At 37.1% G+C, this 25,779-nt stretch overlaps 2 protein-coding genes across 9 annotated transcripts in view; both read right to left on the reverse strand.

The window, feature by feature from the left end:
* Window positions 1-2,412: 2,412 nt before the first annotated feature.
* LOC121635133 (solute carrier organic anion transporter family member 1C1-like) lies at window positions 2,413-11,040 on the reverse strand. Of its 4 annotated transcripts, none has more exons than XM_041978213.1 (16): window positions 10,606-10,844; window positions 10,175-10,277; window positions 8,171-8,312; window positions 7,769-7,901; window positions 7,308-7,432; window positions 7,064-7,210; window positions 6,714-6,812; window positions 5,893-6,147; window positions 5,637-5,801; window positions 4,645-4,840; window positions 4,318-4,483; window positions 3,956-4,140; window positions 3,554-3,618; window positions 3,326-3,443; window positions 2,936-3,185; window positions 2,413-2,898 (listed from the first exon to the last, which is right to left on the reverse strand). In XM_041978213.1, exons 2-15 carry the CDS (start codon window positions 10,223-10,225, stop codon window positions 2,972-2,974), a joined length of 2,061 nt encoding a protein of 686 aa, XP_041834147.1. In that variant the 5' UTR covers window positions 10,226-10,277; window positions 10,606-10,844; the 3' UTR covers window positions 2,413-2,898; window positions 2,936-2,971. The 4 variants fall into 4 exon arrangements, with proteins under 4 accessions (XP_041834147.1, XP_041834145.1, XP_041834144.1 ...); XM_041978211.1 differs by adding an exon at window positions 10,915-11,040 and having other exon boundaries at window positions 2,892-3,185; window positions 10,606-10,694; XM_041978210.1 differs by having other exon boundaries at window positions 2,892-3,185.
* Window positions 11,041-14,905: 3,865 nt separating this feature from the next.
* LOC121635132 (mucin-2-like) overlaps window positions 14,906-25,779 on the reverse strand; it is a 30,117-nt gene continuing 19,243 nt past the window's right edge. The window contains exons 22-45 of one of the 5 annotated variants that reach the window (XM_041978207.1): window positions 25,509-25,601; window positions 25,134-25,328; window positions 24,912-24,984; window positions 24,666-24,835; window positions 23,956-24,112; window positions 23,455-23,565; window positions 23,054-23,195; window positions 22,920-22,948; window positions 22,145-22,798; window positions 21,664-22,033; window positions 19,826-21,552; window positions 19,167-19,405; window positions 18,826-19,012; window positions 18,381-18,585; window positions 18,062-18,234; window positions 17,872-17,941; window positions 17,642-17,751; window positions 17,515-17,546; window positions 17,213-17,363; window positions 16,593-16,630; window positions 16,387-16,494; window positions 16,094-16,133; window positions 15,831-15,939; window positions 14,906-15,685 (exon numbers count right to left, since the gene is read on the reverse strand). In XM_041978207.1, coding sequence (XP_041834141.1) covers window positions 15,520-15,685; window positions 15,831-15,939; window positions 16,094-16,133; window positions 16,387-16,494; window positions 16,593-16,630; window positions 17,213-17,363; window positions 17,515-17,546; window positions 17,642-17,751; window positions 17,872-17,941; window positions 18,062-18,234; window positions 18,381-18,585; window positions 18,826-19,012; window positions 19,167-19,405; window positions 19,826-21,552; window positions 21,664-22,033; window positions 22,145-22,798; window positions 22,920-22,948; window positions 23,054-23,195; window positions 23,455-23,565; window positions 23,956-24,112; window positions 24,666-24,835; window positions 24,912-24,984; window positions 25,134-25,328; window positions 25,509-25,601 — 5,349 coding nt within the window. In that variant the 3' untranslated portion in view covers window positions 14,906-15,519. Of the gene's footprint in view, window positions 15,686-15,830; window positions 15,940-16,093; window positions 16,134-16,386; window positions 16,495-16,592; window positions 16,631-17,212; window positions 17,364-17,514; window positions 17,547-17,641; window positions 17,752-17,871; window positions 17,942-18,061; window positions 18,235-18,380; window positions 18,586-18,825; window positions 19,013-19,166; window positions 19,406-19,825; window positions 21,553-21,663; window positions 22,799-22,919; window positions 22,949-23,053; window positions 23,196-23,454; window positions 23,566-23,955; window positions 24,113-24,665; window positions 24,836-24,911; window positions 24,985-25,133; window positions 25,329-25,508; window positions 25,602-25,779 lie in introns of all 5 variants that reach the window. The other 4 variants (XM_041978209.1, XM_041978208.1, XM_041978206.1 and 1 more) reach the window with 4 other exon arrangements.

The raw sequence follows: 25,779 nt of genomic DNA on the forward strand, positions 1-25,779 counted from the left end.
ACGTGAATGGTGTCAACAAATAATGAGAGACTGTTGACAATAGTAACACTTATTGAACGATTCTTGAACCAATCAAATTTTCACGGGCCTTCATCAATCAATCAATCATAAAATGGTCTGCTTATCAGTCATGCCATTTAAAGACATTTCATATCATGTAACTATTTGTAAGGTAGAGGTTGGATGTTGTCACAGAGGTTAACCTTTAGCTTATTTGCCACACAGATTATGGGTGGCTACAAAATGTAAAAAAAAGGGGGTGGGGGGGGGGGTCAGTAAAAAACTTTGGCTTTTTGTTGCATTAATCAAATCAAATCACATAGGTATTTTACCTGTGCAGCTGCGCACAGGTAAAATAATAATACAAAATAAAACAACAATAAAATAAACAATAAAAGACAAAAGAGAAAAGAGAAAAGAAGTGCAAGGTCTGGCCTAATGATTGTACTCGCTGGAGTTAAAAGCCAATGTGAGAAAATGAGTTTGAAAAAGAGATTTAAATTCATTCAGAGTTCTGGCAGATTTCACAGAAAGAGGGAGATAATTTCAAAGTTTAGGGGCTGCTGAGGAAAAAGCTCTGTCTCCCCGGTGTTAAAAAGATAACACGACTGCTGCACATGGCTGCCGATGCCTTTGTTCACATAATGCCATAACAAGTTTCTGTTAGATCTAGTTACGAAGTCTAGCTTTGATGGATTTTTGTACATCTTATGTTTAAATGAAGAACCACATTTTCTCCTTTTAATTTTAGCTTTTGGGCTAAAATAATTTTAATTCAGGAAACTATTAGACTCTTCCTGATATAGCTGCAAACAGTGTTGAAGTTTTTGTTAAAAAAAGAAAGATATAACTTTAGTCTTGACAGCAGTGAAACTGAAATTATATTCTCATTATATTGAGATTTACTAAAGAACAATTAGCAGATTAAAAAAGACAGATTTCTAAGATATCCAGAGATAAAAGTTAAAAAGATAAAAGTTAGAGTGTAAATAAAAAACACAGGGTAAATGTTTCGAGAAACTTTGTCTTTAATGTTTGTGCTATTTTAGAGTCAACAACATTGTTAAAAAATGTAATTATGTTGGCTTTATTAGCTAAAGATACATTAGAAAATTATTGTCTATAAGAAAGAAAATAATAGTAAACTTGTTTGACTCATTGGCTCTTGGTGCACTTTCCAAACACTTGTGAGTTGGAGGATTAAGTGTTAACTCATGACCTGTGGGTGTGTATGAAATCACATTATGTAACAATGACGTGTTATGTTAGACAATATAACATACCCAGAAGCAACAAATACCACTGGGCATGTTGCTAACAGTCAGAATAACAATTATGATTATAAAACTTACTGTTACAACATCAAACATGTCAAACATGAACATCTTTTAAAATTAAACAAATGATTACTTTTCCTGGTGCCTGTCTCCTTCCAAGTTTTATAAGCCCATAAAAACTGTGTGTCAAAGTTTGAGAGGTAAAAAAAAAAACTAGGAGCATGACTGATACCAACTCGGTAAGTGCAAAACACTCTCATTGAAGTCTGCATGACTCAGACAAAGCAATTCACATATACATACAACAACTTGATATTTCAAGAGGAAACTAATATCCCTTTCAAAATGTTTGAAAACATAACATCTGGAAAGCTACAAGTAAATAACCTTTTTTTTGTCCATTGTTTTGTTTTAAAAAATTAGAAATATCCTATGGGGCTAGTCTCACATTTTGGGAAAACATTCATTTTCCAATCATAGTAAATGACTAAATTGATATAATTTTCGAATCTGCATGGTAAGTTTAAAGCTAACCTAGCAGCCAGTTAGCTTAGCTCTGTGTTAGCTTAATGAACACAAATATTTAACAGATAACCTAGTTATGTGAAATTGATAATTATAAAAACCTAGGAAGTAAAGTTTATTTTTTTTAAATCCACAGTTTTTGCTCTTCTGAAGGTAATTTCACGTTGATGACTACCATAATTCAATATTCTTAACTAAGCTAATTTAAACCAAGTTAAGTAGTGATACATTTATCATCCAGACATGAGTGTGGGACAACATCAGGTTTTCCATTCTTCAAAACATGCTAGTAGGCATATTAACAAAAACATCTTTAAGTTTTTCATATTTGATACTGGCATCGGCATAAGAAGGTTTATGTCTACAAACTACAACAAAGTAGAAGCATGACATAATCCAGGGGTGGCCAATGTCGGTCCTTAAGAGCCACAAACCTGCAGGTTTTCCATGCATCCCTGCACCAACACACCTGACTCAAATTAAATGGATCCAACAGCCTATAAGGATCTGCACAATGACTCATTAGTTTGAGTCAGGTGAGTCGGTGCAGGGATGCATGGAAAACCTGCAGGTTTGTGGCTCTCGAGGATCGACGTTGGCCACCCCTGACATAATCTATGTAATTCTAGCTCAACACTTCATAGTACTAAACTGTAAATTCACATCATCGGCCACAACTGACTTAATTTAGTTGTAGAACTGTGTAAAACTGTATTTTGTACATATACAGTACAGATTTTTGGCAAACAACACAAAAATTACTAGCGTGACAAGTGACATACATTACTGCTATTATCTGAAACAGGTATGTGTTGCTGGCACCTGACCTGTGTAAAAAGCAGCTGCATTACAGTGTGTGACTGTTTAGATGTGTGCACTTCATTTTCCTAAAAAAAAAATAAAAATAAACGACAATTAAGCTGTTGTTGTGATCTGTGGCCTTTAAAGTGGACAACTGTTACTGATTTTACTAAAATATTGAAATGAAAAAAGAAAGAAAGAAAGAGGTATACTGCTCTAAGACCAAACAGTGCTGACACTGTACCATTAAAACATTTGGTCCAGTTTGGATGCAGCACAGTATCCAGGCATTTGCCTGTATTACACAATGGTGTTGCAATACAGGCATTTACCTGTATTACACAATGGTGTTGTTTCCCTATAACGCTTTAAATTGTGCTCTCCTTGTTTGTGTCCTCTTTGTTTTTGTCAATGGTAATATTGGCATGTCCATTGCTCATGTCATTACCCTCCAGTCCGTTTTCTTTGGCCTGATTCCTCAGCGCTAACTTCTTCTGTCTCTTGACAATTTTCATGTAGAGGCCCCCCCACAACGTGTTGGCTAGGAAGTAGAGTCCAGTAATCAGGCCCAGGAATGTCATTCTGGAAGTGAAGTAGATTGAGGAGACTACATGTAAGTCACTTAAATAGAATTAGATTTACTTTTCTGAGTGACTTACTTAGATTTTTTTAATAGAAATGTATATATCAGTTTACATATTAAAGGGTTTATTTTACTGAACCTAAATGCATTGGCATCATAGAGTCTACACGCTCCACGGCCTCCACACGCCTTGGTGCCCCACTTCAAACAGGTCCGGTCAATCAGTGCTCCAAAATATATCGGGGGAGGGATGCCACCTGACAGCACAAAGTCATTTGCATTGATGCTCAGAAAAAACAAGCAAAATATACTAAATGTTAATGTTAAAAACTGTATATACATATTTCATCTAGATTTTACTACTCACCCAGAGTTCTTACAATCAGCGTCTGCATTCCCAAAGCCAAGGACTTCAGATCTGGCTGTATGGACCTGAATTAAATTAGTTTATGTTAGTTTATTTTTAATCTACGTTTTATTTTCCTTTACAAGTTTTATAGCTAAGCAATAATGAAAAGGTTCAAGTGAAATAGAAATGGAAAAATGAAACATGATATAAGTGATTTATAGTCAAAACATTACTACACATGTTCTCAAAGCAACTGGCCATATTGAAAGTTTGTTTCAGTCGATTCACAACCTCATTTTACTTCATGTTGATGCCCTTAAGTACTGCCATAAAATAATGATTTTATAGTTATATATATATGTATATATATATATATATATATACACACACACACATATATAAAACATTAGTGTGTCTTACCTGAGTAACACAATATATCCTGGTGTCCCACCGCAGGCAGAAATGAAAGACCCAATCACTGACAAAGCCATGTAGATTTTGAATTTGCTATCACAGTTACTTTTCCTGGGGCACTGGCCCAGCACTGTTGACATGTTCATGGCAGGAGTTGCTGTCATTCCAACACAGGTGCAGTTATGAAACACCTAAAGAACAAGAGCAGCATCATAATTATTCTCACCTTAAACTGTTAATATCTTTTTGCTGTTTATTTTTCATATGTCTGCAGCAAAATATATCAGATCCCCGCTGCTCTTAACAAAAGTTCAAAAGTGTAATATATTCAATAACGAGGGATGGGAGGCAGCAACTTGCAAACTTACCATTGACTTTCCAGTCCCGGTGGAGGTCTGACATCCAGCCAGGCAAGGTGAGGCATACGTTATGCCATTGTAGGCACACACAGGGTCCCAGAGGTTCATTGAGCAAGAGCAATCCTTGTTGCACTGAGACAGCAAAGTCTGTTGGTTGTAGGATAATTGCTGAGCCCTAGTGTACACAGATATGAATAAAAACACACACACCAGGCTGGTGAGACTTATATTTTTTTATGTATTTATAATAGATAAGGAGTTAAAAATATTTAGTTACATTTGTTCATCATAAGGTTTTAAAATAAGTCTTAGGCTGTGTGCATGCTTATTACTCACCCTTGATATGAAACAGTGAGACCAGCCACCTCTGCATTGTCACAATGAAGGAAAACCTGAATGGCAAGCACACAAAAGGACCCAAGAGATGCAGCAATGGACACCCTGGCTGCTCCAACAATCCCCAGCTTGAAACGTTTTAGCACAAAACCTCCTGTGATGATGCCCAGAGCTACTGCTGGAAGGTTCATAATACCTGAATGTATAGAAGAATAAATGGTTCAGTAGACTACAAGCATCATAATTATGATCTACTGGTCTCAGCTGTTTGACATGTTGTACAACACAATTAATAGGGCCAAACCAGCTATTATCTGATGATGTAATCTTAATTTAAGTTACAGATTAATTTGACTAATACCAAGCTAGAAACAATAGCAGCAATTTTGCAAACTCCATTTTAGGTTTCCCAGAAGCATTTTCTTGTTACAAAAGCTTGCTCAAATGTAACTGATCAGTAAGGGATATGATTCATGCTCACTTTATAGTAATAAATACACAATTAACTCTGTGTTGCCTTCATTTTGTAATATATGGGTGACAGCTTTATCAAAATTGTGAGAAAATGTCATTGATGTCTTTACATTACAGTTTTATTTGTAGATATTTATTTCTTTTTAATCTATGTACCTCAGTTTCTTCAGTTTAGGCTACTTACACCACAGCTGTCATCAAACACAAAATAAAATGGTTCTATTTAGCAGCTAGTTGTTCTTGTTCCGTCTTTGGTGATTGTAGAACAATCCATATTCTAACAACAACAATGTTTGGTAGCCACTCAGGTAAACAGTCATTAAATGCTAATTATAGCCTCTTGGCTTGACACACACACACACACACACACACACACAGAGTGAGAGAGAGAGAGAGAGAGAGAGAGAGAGAGAGAGAGAGAGAGAACCCACAGCAGGCTATTTAGAGCTTAAATCAGTTTTTTATCACACACAATCAGGCTTCCCTTTAACGAGCGGAGGCTTGTTGTAGCTCCCTACCTATGAGGAAAATGGCCTTGGATGCTGACTGGCCAAATATTTGCTCCATGAACTTTGGCTTGAAGGTGATCATGCCAATGAACCCATTGACAACCACCAGGTAGGTGAGGATCATCATTGAGAAGATGCTGTTCTTGAAGAGTCGCTTCAGGGATGGAACAAAGTCTAGCAAAGAAAAAAGAATAACCTTCTTTAAGACAAACAGTAGTTTAAATATTACATGTACATAACTTGGTACATGTAAACATCATGTTACCTTTAACCATCTGCTGCAATGTGACTGATTTCTCTTCATGTTCCTGTGTCTCCTCTGGCAAGAAATTCTCCTGCTCTGTCACAGTGGAAAGCTCTGTGCTTTTACTTTTGGTCTTCTCTTGCCCCTGTTTGGGCAGCGACTTTGGCAGGAAAAAGAAGGGGATACTAGACAGCAGAATCACCGTGCCAGTCACTATGAAGCCCAGCCACCAGGCCCCCACCCAGCGAGAGTCCTTATGGGTGATGGTGATGCTGTCTATAGGGAGGAGATGGGTGTGGACAGGTTATGAAGTAGAATGTGTTTTCTAAGTAACCTCTAACTCTCTTCATCAACATTAGCATAGTGGTGGGGACATGGGCTTCTTATTCAGTAACCAATAACAGTTTAAATCATGCATTTAGTAAACAGCTAATCTTGCATTTAGCAAACAGTTAGCTAGTCCTACTGAGTCAAGTAATTGATATCTTGGGAAATTCTTTTTGCCGTTAGAGACTTGCATTTGCTTGGTGACTAAGCAAACTTGTACCACAACCTTGGCATGAAGGTTCAAAGGGAAAAAGGTTAACTGCTTTGCTGAAAGATGAAAGTATACGATGTACACATCAACCAGAGGTCTTTGGTATTTGAAATATCAGTCTTATCAGTAAGGGTATCACCAACACAAATAACAAACAGATAACCTATACTGAGTCAAGATACTGAGAATGGCCCAAATTATATTCAGTATGTGGCACAGTCTTGCTAAACAGGAGTATATTACTCTTAGTGTACTTTAAAAATAAATAAATAAAAAGTTGCCCTGATAATAAACAATCTCATACCCAAATCCACAAATCCAATGTCTACGTAGATCTTGGCAAGGAAGGATCCCATCATGAACCCTACCATAGGTCCTAAGATTCCTACTGTATGGATGCAGGCTGGGAGAGAAAGTGGGGAAGAGATGGAAAAATATTCATTGAAAGGTGTGATATTTAAGCATTCTTTTGGAAAGACTGAGGACATCTGAATGCAGGGAATGCAATGCAAACACTGTTGAACTAAAGGCTGATTACATAAAACTTGAGAGCTATTTACAGAAATGGCTATAAATGTGATTTAAAAGAAAAAACTTGCATTGATTGTGCTCTATAAAAACAACAAAAAAAAAACAAAAAAAAAAAAAACAAACCCAAATAGAAAGGAGTGTTTTCCTCTCTTGAGAAATCATCCAAATACGACACTCCCAGGGGCATGATTGGGGTTTCTCCAATTCCACGCAACATGTTTCCCACAAAAATGTAGATCCACATGGATGAGCCAGCTGCCTTTTCACAGTCTGAAGGGAAGACATTTGCATTGTCTTAAATAAATGGATTAAAGAGGAAATCTAAAATGAGTCATAACATATGGCAACGAGTGTGGTTAACTGATACCTTTTTTGGTTAATTCATCGAGTTTGTCATTACTGTCAAACATGCTGTGGTTGGACTGACAGGGCATTATGGATTTAGTGTTGTTGACCTCAGTGTTGTGAGACAGGCTAGTCTCATATTTATACCTAGAAAACAATAATAATTGGTACAAAAATGTGAAGGTTCTGCACATATGAATACACCAAAGTAATTTAAATTCAAGTAAAAATATTTATCATATGTTACATAAGTGCATTGTTATGGACAACAGTGTGGCAGATGACATTGGAAGGAAAGTTGTCTGTGGACTTGGCTCAGTTGAGGGTGTTTTCTATTTCACATTTTACTGTAAATCTGGGCTACTGTCTGAGTATTTATGCAACTACATCACTAACACTTCCAAGAGCCACTTTACCATAACAAGGCCTTATTGTAGCATATACAAGAGTTAAATAAGAAGAGTAAGTGAGATGTGTACTAACGGTCCCTGGAAAAAGTGTGGAAGGGCTATTAGGAAGGTTCCTATGGTCATGATCAAACAGCCGATACCAATCAGCCTGGGACGATGGAGCTTAGCACCAAAATAACTAACAAAGGCTATTACCAGAAGGTTACCTGCAAAGAAGACAAAAAAAAAAGAAAGAAAAAAAAAAGAATTTGATTTATATGACTTAATAAATTACTAATAGTTATTTAATTACTATTTTTAAAAAATAGAAAAAATTATCTAAATTTTGTGAAATAAGCCGGTACTGTATGATAGACAAATATAGACTAATATTGCTCTTCTGATTAATTCTAGTTTTTTTTTCTTCTTCTTCATGGTGTAGCTATAAACACCCTTAAAAATGCATGTTGAAAAAAAAGTAAAAACTTGACCATACCCATTTCAAAACTTCCATCTATAACCCCAATCAGGGAGCTAGGTATATCGAAGCGCCTCTCAATCTGGGTGATAGAGCTCTTCAGATAGGCTCCACAGAAAGCTTTAGCAAAATACACAAATGCCAGAGAAACCAGGAAGAGCTGAAAAAGACATAAGTTATTAGGTTAGGCCACTCCAGGTGAGTTGTGTTGATTAAATTAAATCAAAGTTAGGTTTAAATGGATATTTGAGTGCTCTTGGTTGGTGAGAATGGTTGTAATGGCCTCAGATGATTTAATTGCTATTAACTTCTTCTGTGAGAAGATTAGATTAGATGAATGAACTGATTCAATAAAAGTTGTTTTTTTTTGTTATGTATGTGCATACAATTACGGATTACATTCACAATCAACACTCAACACATAGTTAAAGACCAGTACTTGATCAGCTTTTAACAAATTCACAACAATATACATTTTATGGGAGTATGGTCTACAATGTTCTAGAAAAAAATAATAATAATAAAAAAAAACAAAAAAACATTGCTGGTTTTGTCCCAGTTAGAGCCATTTAAAATTATTACATCATTGTTTACAGTTTACTACAGTTTACAACACCTGACTTTTCTGGCTTGTTTGTGGGATTGAGAGTAAAAGAGACTTTTCATCTGCAAGTAAGGGGATTCAAGAAGCTTGACTGGAAACCAGTGATAAGTATCCAGTCTCTGTTATGTTTCTGTACAGGTGTAGCAGTTGGTTATCTGGGGTTTCTGTTTGGATTGAAGGACCATTGCTTTCTATCTGGTGTATCTTTGTCTCCCCTTTCTTTTCTCTACACTGCTCACTTTTTATCCTTTCTGCTGTCCCCTCCGGTCAGATCCAGCAATATTATGCATATTCCATAGTTCAAAATAAATAAATAAATAAGAATTTAAATAAAAAAGAAAAAATCTGATTATCAATAGGAGCATTATACACATAAAGCTCCCCTTGCCAAAGCAAATTTGTTCAGCACAACACAACAGCCAGACCATCATTCTGCCTGCTACGATGCTGGACAGGACAAGTTAAAGAATCCAATCTCTTTCCCACCTCAAAAAGAGTATTGCTATTTTAGGGATGCAGTAACCATGCTTCAAAGATGATATGTATTAAGTGTAATCTCATCAAGCACACTCTTTAAATGCAAAAACATTTTATTTTGGAAGACAGTGTTTAAATTTAATGTTTGAAGATTTTAAACTTCCAAAGCTTATTTTGGCTAAACTAGTTAGCTAGGTGTGGCTAAAATCAGCTAAATTAAGGCTAAAGCGCTTCCATGATCTTATCTGTAAACAGCAGTAACATTTAGCAAATACCAGGGACTCCTGGCAGGTTGGAGGGCACAGACTATTATCTGATGATTTAGATAACTGCAACTACTTGCCCAACCGTTGCATGCTTACAAGTAAACATTTCCACAAAAGTTCAACAGATTCTTCTTCTACAATGTTTCACTTTTCTTTTTGCAGGAAATTGTTTCTGAAACATTAAAGTTTATAATGTTTATTTTTTTACTAATATATATTTTTAACAACTAGTCTGTTATCCAGCACCACATCTTAAATAATGCACACATACGATGTAATGAATTATGACAACATATTGACAAAATGAGTCAATAAATTACTCTTAGATGGTATGAATAAAGGTCACAACAGCCATAGCCCAGTTTTTGTCTAAAGGATCATTGTACTATCAATCTTACATATATTTTGGTCTTTAATATGCATTTAATTATTTATGTCAAACAGGTATGTTGAAGGTAATGTACAAAAGAAAAAATTAAACCATAAAGCTCAGGAATAATATTTGTGATAATATAGACTAATAATATAGACATAAAATGTCAGACCAAACCAAATTAGTTAAGATCATGTAAAAAATGATAATAATGTCCTGGTATTATCAAAATTTGGGACTTTAGACGTTTTAGACAAAAATCCAGTACTTCGAAATATAGGCAAAGGGTATATTTTACTAACCTTGAGCTTGCAGCAACCTGGCTCACGTGGTTTTTTAGACTCTACACTCATGATGCCGCTGTGTGTAGATGCAAAAACAGCAGAAAAACAGCACTAATAAGATCTGGCAAAAGACAACAAAAAAATAAATAAATAAACACAAAAAGTTGGGGGAAATGGTACAGATACAAAAAGATACTTTCGTCATGTCTTGTCATATACCAATATTGTTTGTAGCTGTGCAATTTTATATTTACCAAGCAAATGAAATAAGAAGAATTTGTACTGCAAAGAATTTTCTTTAAAATAATCTTACTTGCTTTTTAAAAATAATCTAATGACAGTATACACATGCTAACAACAAATATAAAATGAAACTATATAGTCTCAGCACATCATAAAGTAAAGCTTGTAGAGTAAAAAGCAGTCAAACAACAGTAAAAGTGTTCTACCTGTGAGGCAACAGTGATCCTACAGTAGGAAGGGTCCCAGCTGAAAGCTTGTTGTACCTTTGACAGGACTTTGTGCTTAAAGCACAAGTCTTATCACAGAAAAAAATTATAAAATCACCTGTAATCAGTAACTCAGGCACTCATGTGTGCTTGTTGATCATGTCAATAAAAAGCCATCCAACTCCTGCAGCCTTCACACACACAGACACACATGCAAACACAACGGTGACCACAGTGGTTGTTCCACTAGGATGCTTGTCTGACTAGCTTAGAAAGGTTCAGAGGTTCTCTGAGTACAAACACACATACCTTCACATTCTCGCACATCCTCCTCTGTGAACATCACAGACCTCCCAAGTATCCACGCTTTTGAATGCACAACAAACAGCAGCAGCGTGAAGCTGACCAAAGCTTATTGTAGAGCAAGCCTTCTGTTTCTGTTAGTTTGCTTGTTTCAAAGAGTGAAATGATTTCCTCTCCCGGAGAAATTCATCTTTTGTAAGGCTGGGTGTTTCCACGGCTTGATCAAAGTCTTCCTGTACTATTGATAGCTCCAAACAATGGTTTTCTCTCTATGCACTAATGTCTGAGTACAGCACATCCCATCATCTTATCACACTCCTTAAACAGTAGATATTCACTAGAGGGTCATTACATACCAAATTACACAAACATCCCAGTTCTTCTTATGGGTTTTTGTGAAAATCCAAAACTTCTACTCAAAACATGATCCTTGTTGCAAAACTAAAAAGGATAGCTATCTGAGCTAAATTATAAGATTCTCAATATTCTTTTTAAAGCCTCATCAGTCACTCATGTTTTACAAAACTGGGTTGAAAAGTGTACAAAATATTCAAGACAGTCAACTATTTCAGCTTCTTTGACTCTGTGTAACTTTGACATAGTTCGATTCTATCCCAAAGCTATTAGGCCATAGTTTAATAACTGACTGACCCGCATATTCAGACACCTTGAAGAAATGTTTGACATTATAATAATGGATCGAAAAAATGACATGCAATCACTGGGGAGGTTGGAAAAGATCTCACATCACAAACATCCTGTGATAACGCCTCAGAGGTTTGTCTGCTAGTATCTATAAAGGTACATACTACAAAGTTTGATTGTCAGTAAATATTTTACTTGGTGGAAAACATATTTAGGAAAATATATTTGAGGAAAAAAACTGTGTTTTGATCTGTGATGGCTGAATTTGGACATCTACATTCTCTAACAGCAGTCACATTGTTATATAATTTTGGCTTTGGTTTTGACATCTGTACTTTACAGCCCCACTTTCACAGCTGGCAACATGTGAGCATGACTGTTGTCTGGATGTCTGGTGATTATGTCAAACAAATGCAGGGTCACTGTTCTCCTCTTTGAGCTCCTGATAGCTGATCTGCTCTCCTGCTCCGCCTGCTGGCCATTGTGTGAACTGCATGGTGCAGTGGTCCAAGGTACATGTGGAAATGTCACTTCCTGATAGCTGCTGTCAGATGTGTGACATAAAATGATGGCAAAGTGTAGATTAGGTGAAAAAGGGTGGACATGAGGCTGGGGGAAGAGGATGAGATAGAGAAAAAAAAAGGAGAAACAAGTAAGTTAGGGAAAAAGTCGCACTCTCAGTTTTAAGGTTTTATTTGGCCATTGCAACCTTTTTATTTTTCAGCCATTATGTTGTTAATTTGATGGTGTGATAGGGACCATTGTCCTTTTACATGATCCAGCTGAATCCAGGTTTCACTTTACAAGTTAGAGTTACTGTTAGCTGTTGGTGTAAAAGGTTAGATTTTGGCTAGAAAACAAGCCAAAATCATCACCTAGTATGAGGTGTTATAGCTGATGTACAGTTTGGGTTTTTGCTGCAATGTTTGGTATTCTGACTAAATATCTCCACTCTGGTGTTGTTTAAGAGGAAATTGTTCCAGAATTCTTGTAGTTTAGATGCAATTTTGCAAACCTAAGCTGAATTGTGTTCTTTGTAGAGAGAATAAGCTTCATGCTACTGTTCACACAGGCAATAAACTTTCTCAGTCATGAACTTTAAAATTAACATGCTGAGACCTGTGTCAGAGTTTTAGACTGTTCTGTGTGTATAGCACAGGCTGACCTTGAAATAAAGAGCAGGGACCCCCCACGGCGATTGGAAACTTTCTTGAATATTTTATAATGTTTGACACTCCAGAATGACAGACCTCAGATTGTTTGGAGATGGCTTTATAATCCCTACCAGACTGATAGGTGGAAACAGTTGCTTCCATAAAATCATTGCTGCTATCTTTCTTCTTGGATGGTGTGTTAAAAGACACGTCAGTGCTCCAGAGATGCAAACTAACTAATCCTTTACTTCTGCTTTAAAGAAGTGTTCACACCTGTTTATGATCAATTAATCAGTTTTGTTTGATTAGCAGCACCTGGCTGGTGTTAATTCTTATTGAACGAGTAAGGCCTGGTACACTGCTACTGGTACATTTTTATCTGGTCAAGACCTCACACGTGAAGATAAAAAAAACAGGCATTTAACAGTTTTGATCATACTGTGTGAGGTGTGCTCCGATAATCTCATTACAGAACAACACACACTTAACAATGATGTCCCGCAACTGATCTACAATCTAGTAATCTGAGAATCTGGGAATATTGTTAACATAAAAAGCCAGGACTAAAGATAATATCAGACTGGAGACAGCATGAACACAGACTTTGTATCCTTCTTTGTTCCCCAGCCAGCTCGCTCTCTGATTGGCTACACACATGGCTCAGCAAAGTAGAGCGCTCGTCTGCTGGTTCGATCCTCGGCCAAGTCGGGTTCATGTCGAGGTGTCCTTGGGCAAGACACCGAACCCCTAATTGCTCCTGATGGGTCGTGGTTGAGTGCCTTGCATGGCAGCTTCCGCCATCAGTGTGTGAATGTGTGTTTGAATGGGTGAATGTGAAGTATGATGTAAAGTGCTATACGGCCCATTTACTATTTTACCATACCATGCCACGTCACCATCCACACAATTAGAATTCATGAGTCGTTGGCCTTTTCGCACAAATATGAAGATATCTGGTCGTAAATATTGAAAATGTTCAATATTTACGATTCTCGGCTATGACCCATTTCAGAGCAGATTATCGGGACAAATCTGCTTATAACACACCTCAGGCCAAGTGACAATTGTACAGAAAAATCTCACAAGACTCAGGATAATTGTTTGCCATCCGAGGTCGGAAGGGGCAAAATCAGGATAAAAACCGATAAACTTTATGTGTGTACCAGGCTTAAAATTAAATATGTTAATTATTTTTCATAATAAATCGGAATTAATGTGTTAAAGTCCCACTTCTACTTATAAGACATCACATGTTTTCAACATGAAATGATCTATATCTCTATGTGCTTTGGGACTTTTATCTAACTGCCGTCTGAGGGATAAGACATCACAGCTTAGGTTAACTCTTTTCTGAAATTCCTTCACCATTTATTTACTGTAGGAGAACAAACACTTCCAATATTTCTTTGAGACAAAAATATAATTAGTCGCAAGAACAAACTGCATCTTTCAGATAACATCATGACCTCGTTAGTAGCTTTATTTTTTAATATGTCGCATATGTCTTGATATGCAGGAATGAAAGTGCGTTTATCCAACATGTAGTTCTTCATTCATAACCAACAAATGTCTGCAGAAAATGTCTCATTTAACTAAACCAGATACAGAAAGTTCTAGCAAAGATTCTCTCACACCATTTGGTCAAGCTTTCAGAAAATCTTAATGTGAACATTAAGATCAGCTCTCTAAGAATTAACTGGTTTAAAAATCTGAGCAATAATCTTGATGGCAAAGTCCTGGTGCTGTGGTATTTTTGGCAAATGCAACATTTGTGAGTTCTAACTAAATTCACATATTTAAAAGAGAACAAAGCAGACTCTTGGTATCCACAAATAAAAATCATAACTTGTGACCAGATGATGGACATTTTTAGGCTTATTGTATAATTCCTACTGTAGGCTTTTAGTAGCTCTGAACCACGTAGTGTCAACCTGATGAAAGGCTTATATCTTGTTCATTGTGAAAAAAAAGGATTTTTAAAAATAAATAAATAAATCAAGAAAATCTTGTAGCACTTTTTGCTTTTGTCAAACTTAAACACAAATGATCCACGTTTGTTGATTGCAAAAGGGACCGACAAGGTTTAAAGAGCTTATGTAATAATTTCACAGATCCTGTCGGACCACAATAGTATTTCTTTGTTGTAACTCATAAGTTGTCACAATTAGACAAAGAACACAAACACAGAAGTCTTTTGACATGCTTAAAGAAGATTTATTGAAACAAAAGAAGAACTCAGTATAATGCTTATATGATTACAACTCAAATCCACTTTCCGATTGTCTCTGAGACTTTCTGAAGTTGTTGCCACACTTTTATGTTTAGTCCCCAAAGTAACACTTACGTGAACTTACTTGTGTTTCATTTAATAAAGTTTATTTATTCCTTCCTATTCTGCGACACGTTAAATTTCTCATTTACAAAACTGTCATTTATATGCAGCCTATATTAATAATTTCTGGAAGTTTCTGGAACCTGATTGGTGGGCATTTGTGGCAAACTAAATAAAAATGAATTTCTTATGACTGAGTGGAGATTGATGGAAGAAAAAAAATCATTAGTATACAAACAAGTGAAGGAGAATGAAAACATACTAGATAACTGTAATTGTGTGTGGAAAGAAAACTTGAAAAGTTGCTCCACATACAGAGGCTGCAGCTCCTAGATGTATTCTTTTAATTCTTTTGATTCTGGATTAAACTGATTATAGGTCCTTTAAATGGCAAAAGATGAAATAAGAACAGATTAGATTTAGATTAAAGATATAATTGCAGAGGTTTTTTTTTTCTTTCTTTTACACTGTCTGCACCTTTTAGCTCATACTACAAACTCTACAGTCACAGCTGGTGACATGTTTGTAGGTATATTGTCTGGTAGTGAGATCAGAGCAATGTAGATACACTAATCTCTTCTCTGAGCTTTGTTCTTGACAACATTTACACTCCTGCTCCACTTGCAGATCCTTGTGCATCACCACACTGTTGGAGGCACAAATAGGAGGAGAATTTGATTGGGTGAAAGAAGTATGGACAACACAAGGAAGGTGATTATTAACTATGTTTAAAAGTAATAATAAAAAACCAAAAAAAAACTGTTTTTGAACAGTGACAGATTTGTTTTTACCTGGGCTGAGACATACATGGCCCCTGACACACAGGCATTTGTACGACAGTGGTGCAGTTCTCAACGGTGATGTTCATGCTGGATACTTTGGGAGCACAGGTCTTGTTACCTGATTATGAAATAAACATGGAAAAATATTTGGAGGCAAAACTCAAGTTTCTCAACGAATAGCTGAAATTTGAGTTGTGAAATTTTAAAAGCTAGAAGTCAAATATCAACGTAGTTGTAATAATCTGAGTTCATTTTCCTCTGATTTGACTTACATGTGAAACAGCATTTTTGTTCATCCCAAGCTCTGTCCCCCTGGAGAAAAAAAATCAGTGACATTTAAATATCTTGTTGTGGTTTAACTAGACTGGTGTAATGTAAGTTTTATTCTCAAGACATGGGAATGTACTTGTTCAAATTAGATTCAAGTTGCTTATATTGTAGTCTTAATGCAGTACTTGATCAATATTCATTGTCAGACAATTTTAACTTTGTGTACTTCAATAAAATACTTGATCATTGTTGTTATTTACAGTGTGTAAGGATGATCCTTTAGATGTTCCCTTACCTCAGGGCAGCTTTCTGTAGGGCACACTTTTGTATCTGTTTGTATGCCATCTTTGGTACAATTGAATGACTTGCAGGGGTAGCGAGCATCTTTCCATGTGTCTCCCACCTACACATTGAGAGATGTGAAAGTGAGACACCAGTCAATATAGCAGCTAATTTAAACCATTATATAAGAGAAAAAACATGAGAATAAACATAACACACCTTGTATGTTTGTCCATCATAACTGCAGTTCTTCTCAACTGAAACATAAAAAAGGTGTTCCAAAAAAGGATGCCATATATACATATATGAAGAAAAGAAAAACAGACTTTAAAGGGTCACAGTCTCTTCTTGTAGCATTAAGTCCCTGATACCTGGTGTTGCAAAGTTGTGACAAATCCCTTCTGGCCTTTGTTTATTTTATTTTATCTAATTAATTTTTTATGTTAATATATTTGCTTTCATTCACTCATATCTATGTACTTATTTCAATATTATTTATTTGTTATTTATCACAAAAATGTGAAGTGTAGTTTTTCAGCTTCGCTACAGAACAAAGACGTTTCCACAAATGTGCAACAGAAAGTTTCGTGGTGTTATTTTATAAACTCTTTCATAAAATAACACTCTATTTCATGAACTTAAGATATAGCTTCTTGCAAATCAAATGTATTTGTTAATGGTCATTCTCTATCCTATTTGCTATAATTTACTTGCAATTCCAAAAAACAAACAAACAAACAAAAAAAAAAAAAACAGCAGGATTTGGATTAAATTACACTGAAAAATACAATGTTAAAATAACTAAATAAATGAATAAGTATATAAGTTCCAGCTCTTACCACAACCCTGCTCACAGGAAGAAATGTTTACCAAAACAGCATTTGGCCCATAGGTAGGTGGCATCACAGTTGTTTTACTGAAACACTCTTCAGTCTTAGTCTGGTTGTTACATCTACACCGGTGACAGTTTGAGTCCCATTCCTCGCCAGGCTGGAAAACAGGTACAGGTTATGTTCTCTGTATACTAGAATATATCCTGGAAATAAGTACAAGCATAATCTTTGCTTGTTTAAAGAAAGCACACTTAAAAGAAAGGTTCAACTGTGACGTGTTGTATTCAGATTAGAAAGAAGATTCTTACAAATTTTGGCTCTCCTAATGGTCCTTTGCAATCTGTGGGCAAAAAAAGAAAGAACTCACTCACAAAGGTCTTAAAGCAAAACCTCTTACATGGGATTTTTATCACCATTTTAAACCATAGTACTTACATTCGCAATGACTGACACAGACATCTGAGTGGTTTCCTGCTCTTTGAAGGCCAGGTGGACAGTAGCAACCAGCGCTGGGTTTTTCAAGAGGGGCTCCTGGATAAGACATTCTGAACAGCCACGTCACAGGAAAAACAAAAATGATAAAAATCTTTCATAACCTAAAAACTGACACTTGATTTAATACAAAGTTAAATAAACATATACAGTCATTAAAATAGTTTCCAAACCCTCCATAGCAGAAGTTATCCAGCTTTGTTTCACATTCTTTGAACACCAATCCTTTTTCACAATGCACATCTGAAACATACCCATGGACACTTAACTCAAGTATCAGTTTCAAGAAGAATTTATGAAATCATACAGAAAACAATTTTTGGTTTTGTTGGTTTGAATGCAAGAACAGTGAAAGGTGCCTACCACAGCTTCCATTAGTCAGCCCTCTCCAGGCAACACAGAAACCTTTTCTTTTACATTCCTCAGCAGCTTCCTCCAGGGATGAGCATAAATAATTTGCCCTGTTACATAAGTCAAACTCACAGTTCTTCTTTATGTGAGTCAGATCCACAGATTTCCTGCAGTTGTCAAACACTCTAAAGAAAGACAGTTTAATATTTAGTTGATAATTGCAGATGATATAAAATGTATTATGTAGTGCACATTTATTAGCAATCTCACTAATATTGGTTCTACTACCAGTTCTGATACTAATGACTGTATACTGGTCTGGAAAACTTACGGGTGGTCTATCAGTTGACATATTGGGTGTGAGGGACAGGGTGAGGGAGAGGGTGAGGGAGTATTACAAGAGAAATTTCTTGGTTTTGAAATACAGGCTGGCTTTAGAGGATCAGTGTACACCCAGTCAGCAGCTGTCTTATCACAGCACGTGTCATTCTCGATTTTCCCTCCTTTACGGATGCAAGATGCACCACCACACACACCTGGAATGAAAAGAGAGGAGCTCAATGTAAAATATCTATAAATTCATAAATTGTTGCAATTTCTTGAATTATTAGTAGGACCTATCTGCCCTGTACTGGTCTGAAGTCATCAAATACAAATGAAGTGACAATAGCCTGCAACTTACAATTACCTTAAAAAAATGCATTTCCAACAATAAATGCAGGCTGCTAAGATGGATATGTAGTATGCATTCATTTATATCTGCATCCAAAACCTACCACATTGTCCCTGTGTGTTGTTATGGAAGTGCTCCATTGCTAGATTCACCACCACTGTATAATATGGAGTAAGGGAGACAAAGGAGCGGATCTCTGGGATGGAGATGATCACTTTGTAACCTGTAGTTTTAAAACTCAGTCCATTCGCTTCATAAGGTGGCTGTATGGCAACATTGTTCAGAGTGGCCTGAGGCAGATTAGATCAGTATCAAATCATCTAAGTAAAACATATTGTTACTTACAGAGAAATAAAAAATGGTTTTGAATATGATGATATTTTTGTTACAGAAAACATGTTTACTATAGGGACTAAACACTATAAATAAAAAAATATCTCTTACCTGTACTTTAGAAGGCTTTATGATATTAAGTGTAGCTATATTGTTTTTATATTTCAGGATGATGCCTCTTGCACAGGAGCCCTTGAAGCCTTTTATACAGTAGAAGTTGTCCACAACAATAGTCAGATTATAACGTGCTGACTGCTCCTCCACCAGGATGTAGGTGCAGTTTTCCAGGAAATCAAAGTTTACACCTTGAAAAGAAATGTAGTGGGGATCCCCATACAGGTCACAGCGACCTGGAAATGTTGCAGAAAAAGCATTAGTTATTATCAGCAGAAAATAAGATTACATTAAATTATCTTCTTTGCTAATGCTGGCAGTCAGACAAGTTATATATTTGGATGGACTGCTGTAAAATTTACTTCCACTGTGCGTTAGCACTAATGTGCACAACAGCTTGTTGTTAAGGTCTGCACAAGCCTCCTAATGACCGACCGATATAAATCAACCTGAAGGATAATAGCCCAAGAGGTCCAGAGTTGGTGATTCCTGCACTACGATACTGTATTGGTTGTGATTTAGGAAGAATAAGTAATATAAAATATAACAGAATATACTGCCTATATTTGATAAATAAAAACAGAAATATCTAAAGTAACATACTACTGTGAGCATAAAACAAAATATGTGGAAAAGTTAGACATGTATACACTCACAGTCACATTCCCATTTTTCACAGCGTGGACCCTTGACCAGCGTCCTCTGTTGTCTTGGACATGTGGGAATATCAGGCGGTGGACAAGGAGTGGGCGTTGATGTAGATGTAGATGTAGATGTGGTAGATGATGTTGTAGTTACGGTACCTGTAGAGGTGGTGGTGGGGGTTGTTGTGGTGGAAATAGTTGTTGTTGGGGTTGAGGTGGAAGTTGACGTTGATGTAGATGATGTAGATGTGGTAGATGACGTTGTTGTAGTTACAGTACCTGTAGAGGTGGTCGGGGGGGTTGTTGTGGTTGAAGTAGTTGTTGTAGGGGTTGAGGTGGTAGTGGGTGTTGATTTAGATGATGTAGATGTAGATGATGTAGTTGTGGTAGATGATGTTGTTGTAGTTACGGTACCTGTAGAGGTGGTGGTGGGGGTTGTTATGGTTGAAGTAGTTGTTGTAGGGGTTGAGGTGGTAGTGGGTGTTGATTTAGATGATGTAGATGTAGATGATGTAGATGTGGTAGATGACATTGTTGTAGTTACAGTACCTGTAGAGGTGGTGGTCGGAGTTGTTGTGGTTGAAGTAGTTGTTGTTGGTGTTGAGGTGGTAGTGGGCGTTGATGTAGATGTAGCTGATGTAGATGTGGTAGATGACAGTGTTGTAGTTACAGTACCTGTAGAAGTGGTGGTGGGGGTTGTTGTGGTTGAAGTAGTTGTTGTTGGGGTTGAGGTGGTACTGGGCGTTGATGTAGATGATGTAGATGTGGTAGATGATGTTGTTGTAGTTACGGTACCTGTAGAGGTGGTGGTGGGGGTTGTTGTGGTTGAAGTAGTTGTTGTTGGGGTTGAGGTGGTAGTGGGCGTTGATGTAGATGTAGCTGATGTAGATGTGGTAGATGACAGTGTTGTAGTTACAGTACCTGTAGAAGTGGTGGTGGGGGTTGTTGTGGTGGAAGTAGTTGTTGTTGGGGTTGAGGTGGTAGTGGGCGTTGATGTAGATGATGTAGATGTGGTAGATGACGTTGTTGTAGTTACAGTACCTGTAGAGGTGGTCGGGGGGATTGTTGTGGTTGAAGTAGTTGTTGTAGGGGTTGAGGTGGTAGTAGGCGTTGATTTAGATGATGTAGATGTGGTAGATGATAGTGTTGTAGTTACAGTACCTGTAGAAGTGGTGGTGGGGGTTGTTGTGGTGGAAGTAGTTGTTGTTGGGGTTGAGGTGGTAGTGGGCGTTGATGTAGATGTGGTAGATGATGTTGTTGTAGTTACAGTACCTGTAGAGGTGGTGGTGGGGGTTGTTGTGGTGGAAGTAGTTGTTGTAGGGGTTGAGGTGGTAGTGGGTGTTGATTTAGATGATGTAGATGTAGATGATGTAGATGTGGTAGATGACATTGTTGTAGTTACAGTACCTGTAGAGGTGGTGGTCGGAGTTGTTGTGGTTGAAGTAGTTGTTGTTGGGGTTGAGGTGGTAGTGGGCGTTGATGTAGATGATGTAGATGTGGTAGATGACGTTGTTGTAGTTACAGTACCTGTAGAGGTGGTGGTGGGGGTTGTTGTGGTTGAAGTAGTTGTTGTAGGGGTTGAGGTGGTACTGGGCGTTGATGTAGATGTGGTAGATGATGTTGTTGTAGTTACAGTACCTGTAGAGGTGGTGGTGGGGGTTGTTGTGGTTGAAGTAGTTGTTGTTGGGGTTGAGGTGGTAGTGGGCGTTGATGTAGATGATGTAGATGTGGTAGATGACGTTGTTGTAGTTACAGTACCTGTAGAGGTGGTGGTGGGGGTTGTTGTGGTTGAAGTAGTTGTTGTAGGGGTTGAGGTGGTACTGGGCGTTGATGTAGATGTGGTAGATGATGTTGTTGTAGTTACAGTACCTGTAGAGGTGGTGGTGGGGGTTGTTGTGGTTGAAGTAGTTGTTGTAGGGGTTGAGGTGGTACTGGGCGTTGATGTAGATGTGGTAGATGATGTTGTTGTAGTTACAGTACCTGTAGAGGTGGTGGTGGGGGTTGTTGTGGTGGAAGTAGTTGTTGTTGGGGTTGAGGTGGTAGTGGGCGTTGATGTAGATGATGTAGATGTGGTAGATGACGTTGTTGTAGTTACAGTACCTGTAGAGGTGGTGGTGGGGGTTGTTGTGGTTGAAGTAGTTGTTGTAGGGGTTGAGGTGGTACTGGGCGTTGATGTAGATGATGTCGATGTGGTAGATGATGTTGTTGTAGTTACAGTACCTGTAGAGGTGGTGGTGGGGGTTGTTGTGGTTGAAGTAGTTGTTGTAGGGGTTGAGGTGGTACTGGGCGTTGATGTAGATGTGGTAGATGATGTTGTTGTAGTCACAGTACCTGTAGAGGTGGTGGTGGGGGTTGTTGTGGTGGAAGTAGTTGTTGTTGGGGTTGAGGTGGTAGTGGGCGTTGATGTAGATGATGTAGATGTGGTAGATGACGTTGTTGTAGTTACAGTACCTGTAGAGGTGGTGGTGGGGGTTGTTGTGGTGGAAGTAGTTGTTGTAGGGGTTGAGGTGGTAGTGGGCGTTGATGTAGATGATGTAGATGTGGTAGCTGATGTAGATGTGGTAGATGACGTTGTTGTAGTTACAGTACCTGTAGAGGTGGTGGTCGGAGTTGTTGTGGTTGAAGTAGTTGTTGTTGGTGTTGAGGTGGTAGTGGGCGTTGATGTAGATGATGTAGATGTGGTAGATGACGTTGTTGTAGTTACAGTACCTGTAGAGGTGGTGGTGGGGGTTGTTGTGGTTGAAGTAGTTGTTGTAGGGGTTGAGGTGGTACTGGGCGTTGATGTAGATGATGTAGATGTGGTAGATGACGTTGTTGTAGTTACAGTACCTGTAGAGGTGGTGGTCGGAGTTGTTGTGGTTGAAGTAGTTGTTGTTGGTGTTGAGGTGGTACTGGGCATTGATGTAGATGTAGATGATGTAGATGTGGTAGATGACGTTGTTGTAGTAACAGTACCTGTAGAGGTTGATGTAGTAGTTGTTGGGGCTGAAGTAATTGTTGTTGGGGTTGAGGTGGTAGTGAACGTTCATGTAGATGACATAGATGTAGCTGATGAAGTATGCATTAAGTGGATTTATCACATCTTACAAATTTTTTTCATACTTACGGCAAGTCATGCTTCCATTTTCACAGTGACTAGAAATAATAGAGTAAGAAGTAGTCAGTTGTTAACATTTTTGACAACACTTATTAATATTTAAATCAAAATATACCCTTTACTGCAGGAAAGTCTCAACTTACCACCAAACTGAGTTTATTAGTACTTCTTTTCTAGGTGGAACAACTGTGTCATTGAAATAACACGAGCAGTTACTTAATGCAGTGCATCCACTTGTGTTCTCGTCATAGTAAGGTGCCTCTTCTGGACATCTTGGATAACAGCCTTTACCAAGAAACAAAGAGAGTATTAATTTTCATTTCAATGTAATGTAGAGGTTTTTGTAAGCATTAGTTAGAACCAGAATGAGACAAAAAAATAAATAAATAAAAAAATTCAAAAGCAATTAAAATGTTATCTTCAGCAGGTTAATTTGCAAAACAAAAAAACAAAAAAACAAGATATTACTTTTGTCTTTATGTTAACTGGATATTAAGTTAAATGTCATTATTTCACTCAAGCACAACTGGAAATGTTTGGCTACCTTCCAGCTTGGGGGTGAGATAGCTTCCTTGGCCACAGGTTAGCATCATACCGCAGGCTTCATAATGCCAGCTACACTGGTCCCTCTTGTTGTAGTAATCACAGTAGACCGCTGGAAAGTAAAAAATTACAGGTTAAATTTGATGTTTTTTTTAACACGCCAACACACAAGGACTCAAATACTAAAGAAACAGAACTTGATAGGATTTAACATTTTAAATTTTGTTCATTGCCAAGAAGTAAAATGGAACTTTAAGTTATGTGAAATGTTTGTCCCATATAATTTTAGAATGAGAGTTTTATTCTTTAAATTTTATTGGCTTATTAGACTCAGAAATGTAAAACACACACACAACTATTAGCAAGAGCTAAGAATACATAGAAGTGTTATGTTTGTTCATGGTTTAGGTCAGACTTTTACTACAACTTCTTCATAGATCACTTGAATCGAGATGTATTTAAGATTTAGGTTAAACATTTGCAGAAAAGGGTCTCCACTTACGACATAAATCAGGTGTCCTCCAATTGATGCAGACTCCTTGATCACTGCAGGCCTCTGCATAGGCTGCCACAGCGGTGCAAAAACCCAGGAATTTCCCTTCAAATTCACAGGAGCAAGATTCCTGCACACAGGCCTGGTAGTAGGGTTCTGTATCTACCTGGGGGTAGATCCAACAATGTAAATGTAATGACAAACTTCAGTATTCTAAGAAAAATAAAAAAGTCCACAAGATTGTGATTCTCATCAGCTAACTTTACTTATTTCTCTACTGGTTTTCCACATATAACAAAATATATTGTGGGGTTTTTTTCTGCTCAACAAATTTTACGTTTTTCTGGTTTCTGATGCTAATAATTTTATGTCTTTAGAATTGTTCTGGATTTTTGTTTTTAGTGTCTCCATTGCTCTGAATTCAATGTTTATTTTCTTTATCTTTGTTCATTCATTTCATTTCATTTGTTATTTTTTTAACTTTATAAAGATTACAACAAATGAAAAAGCAAAACAAAATACTGTTCAAAAAGTGTTATATTTATTCTGAGTTTTCTGCTTTTTTGTATGAGTTTAATATCCTGTTTTCTTATGTAATTTTTTCAGTCTGGTTATTAAGGTTTTTCTCGTTCCTTTCTGGTTTCCCCTAACAGACCCTTCCTTCCACATTTTCGGACTTGAGACCAACAGCCAGGTATTAGTGGCATGATAACCCGTACCTTTAAGTGACAGTCTTTGAATGTGTCTCCTTTCAGGATCATACAGCGTCGCTGTGCCCAGGCTAAACAGTAAGAGTTGCGTTCACATGGAAATGGCTCGTTGATCACATCGTTGCAAGGAGGAGTGACAGCCTTCCAGCTGTTGCCAAAGGCCAAAGGACCGGTGAAAGCTAAAAACACAGCCTGAGATATAGTTCAACAAAAATATCAAAAGCATTGCTGCATGATTAAATTTCGGGAATTCACCTTCTGAGCCTCTTATCTGTAGATCATTCATTTCATTTGAATCAAAGTTCCCACACAGACCTCTAACTTTGTTCTAGAGGAGAGAGAGTCAATGATTAATATATGATTTAATATATGATGTAAAATGCCATCTTTCCTCTGTGTGCATTATTTTAATTAATAAGGAAGGAAATTAAATGGCATGATAATGACTTACTTTCACCATCATTCTGCATCACTCACCCTTAATTTTGCCTCTAGTTCCACAGTGATCCTGGTGTGTTTGTCCCAAATGAGAGTTAGACCTTTTCTTGGCACTGAGATTATTATATAGAGTCCCACAGTGTGTGTAGTGTAAAGTGGATTTGGCTCATTAGTCGAGCCATTTAGTAGACTTCTGGTCACATTCATGTCATTCAGTGTCAGGGTGACTTCGTCCTAAATAGGAGCCATTTATATGTGTAAGTTAAGACATTTTTAACACAGAAGAAAATCTATAGAGCATAATTCGATTGTAAAACACATATGAGAAGTAAGTGAACAGTCTACAATTTGACTAATAAAACTGATAAAATGAGTTAAATGGCTGTCAAATTTATCGCAAAAGGAGGAATCTACCTTCAGGTACAGGACAATGGATCGAGAACAGGTGAGTGCCTCATCACAGCAAGGTACACTCGTCACTCTGACAGAGAAGGTGGCATTAAAATCCTAAAATAAAAGAATTAGTCAAAGATTACTATGCAAAACATAACCAACATTTTTTAAAATGGTCTTTGATATATATATATATATATTTATATACACGCCCTAATACACACACACACACATAAACATATATATATATATATATATATATATATATATATATATATATATATATATATAT

The sequence above is a fragment of the Melanotaenia boesemani genome, chromosome 23, assembly GCF_017639745.1.
Source record: "Melanotaenia boesemani isolate fMelBoe1 chromosome 23, fMelBoe1.pri, whole genome shotgun sequence".
Lineage (NCBI taxonomy): Eukaryota > Metazoa > Chordata > Actinopteri > Atheriniformes > Melanotaeniidae > Melanotaenia > Melanotaenia boesemani.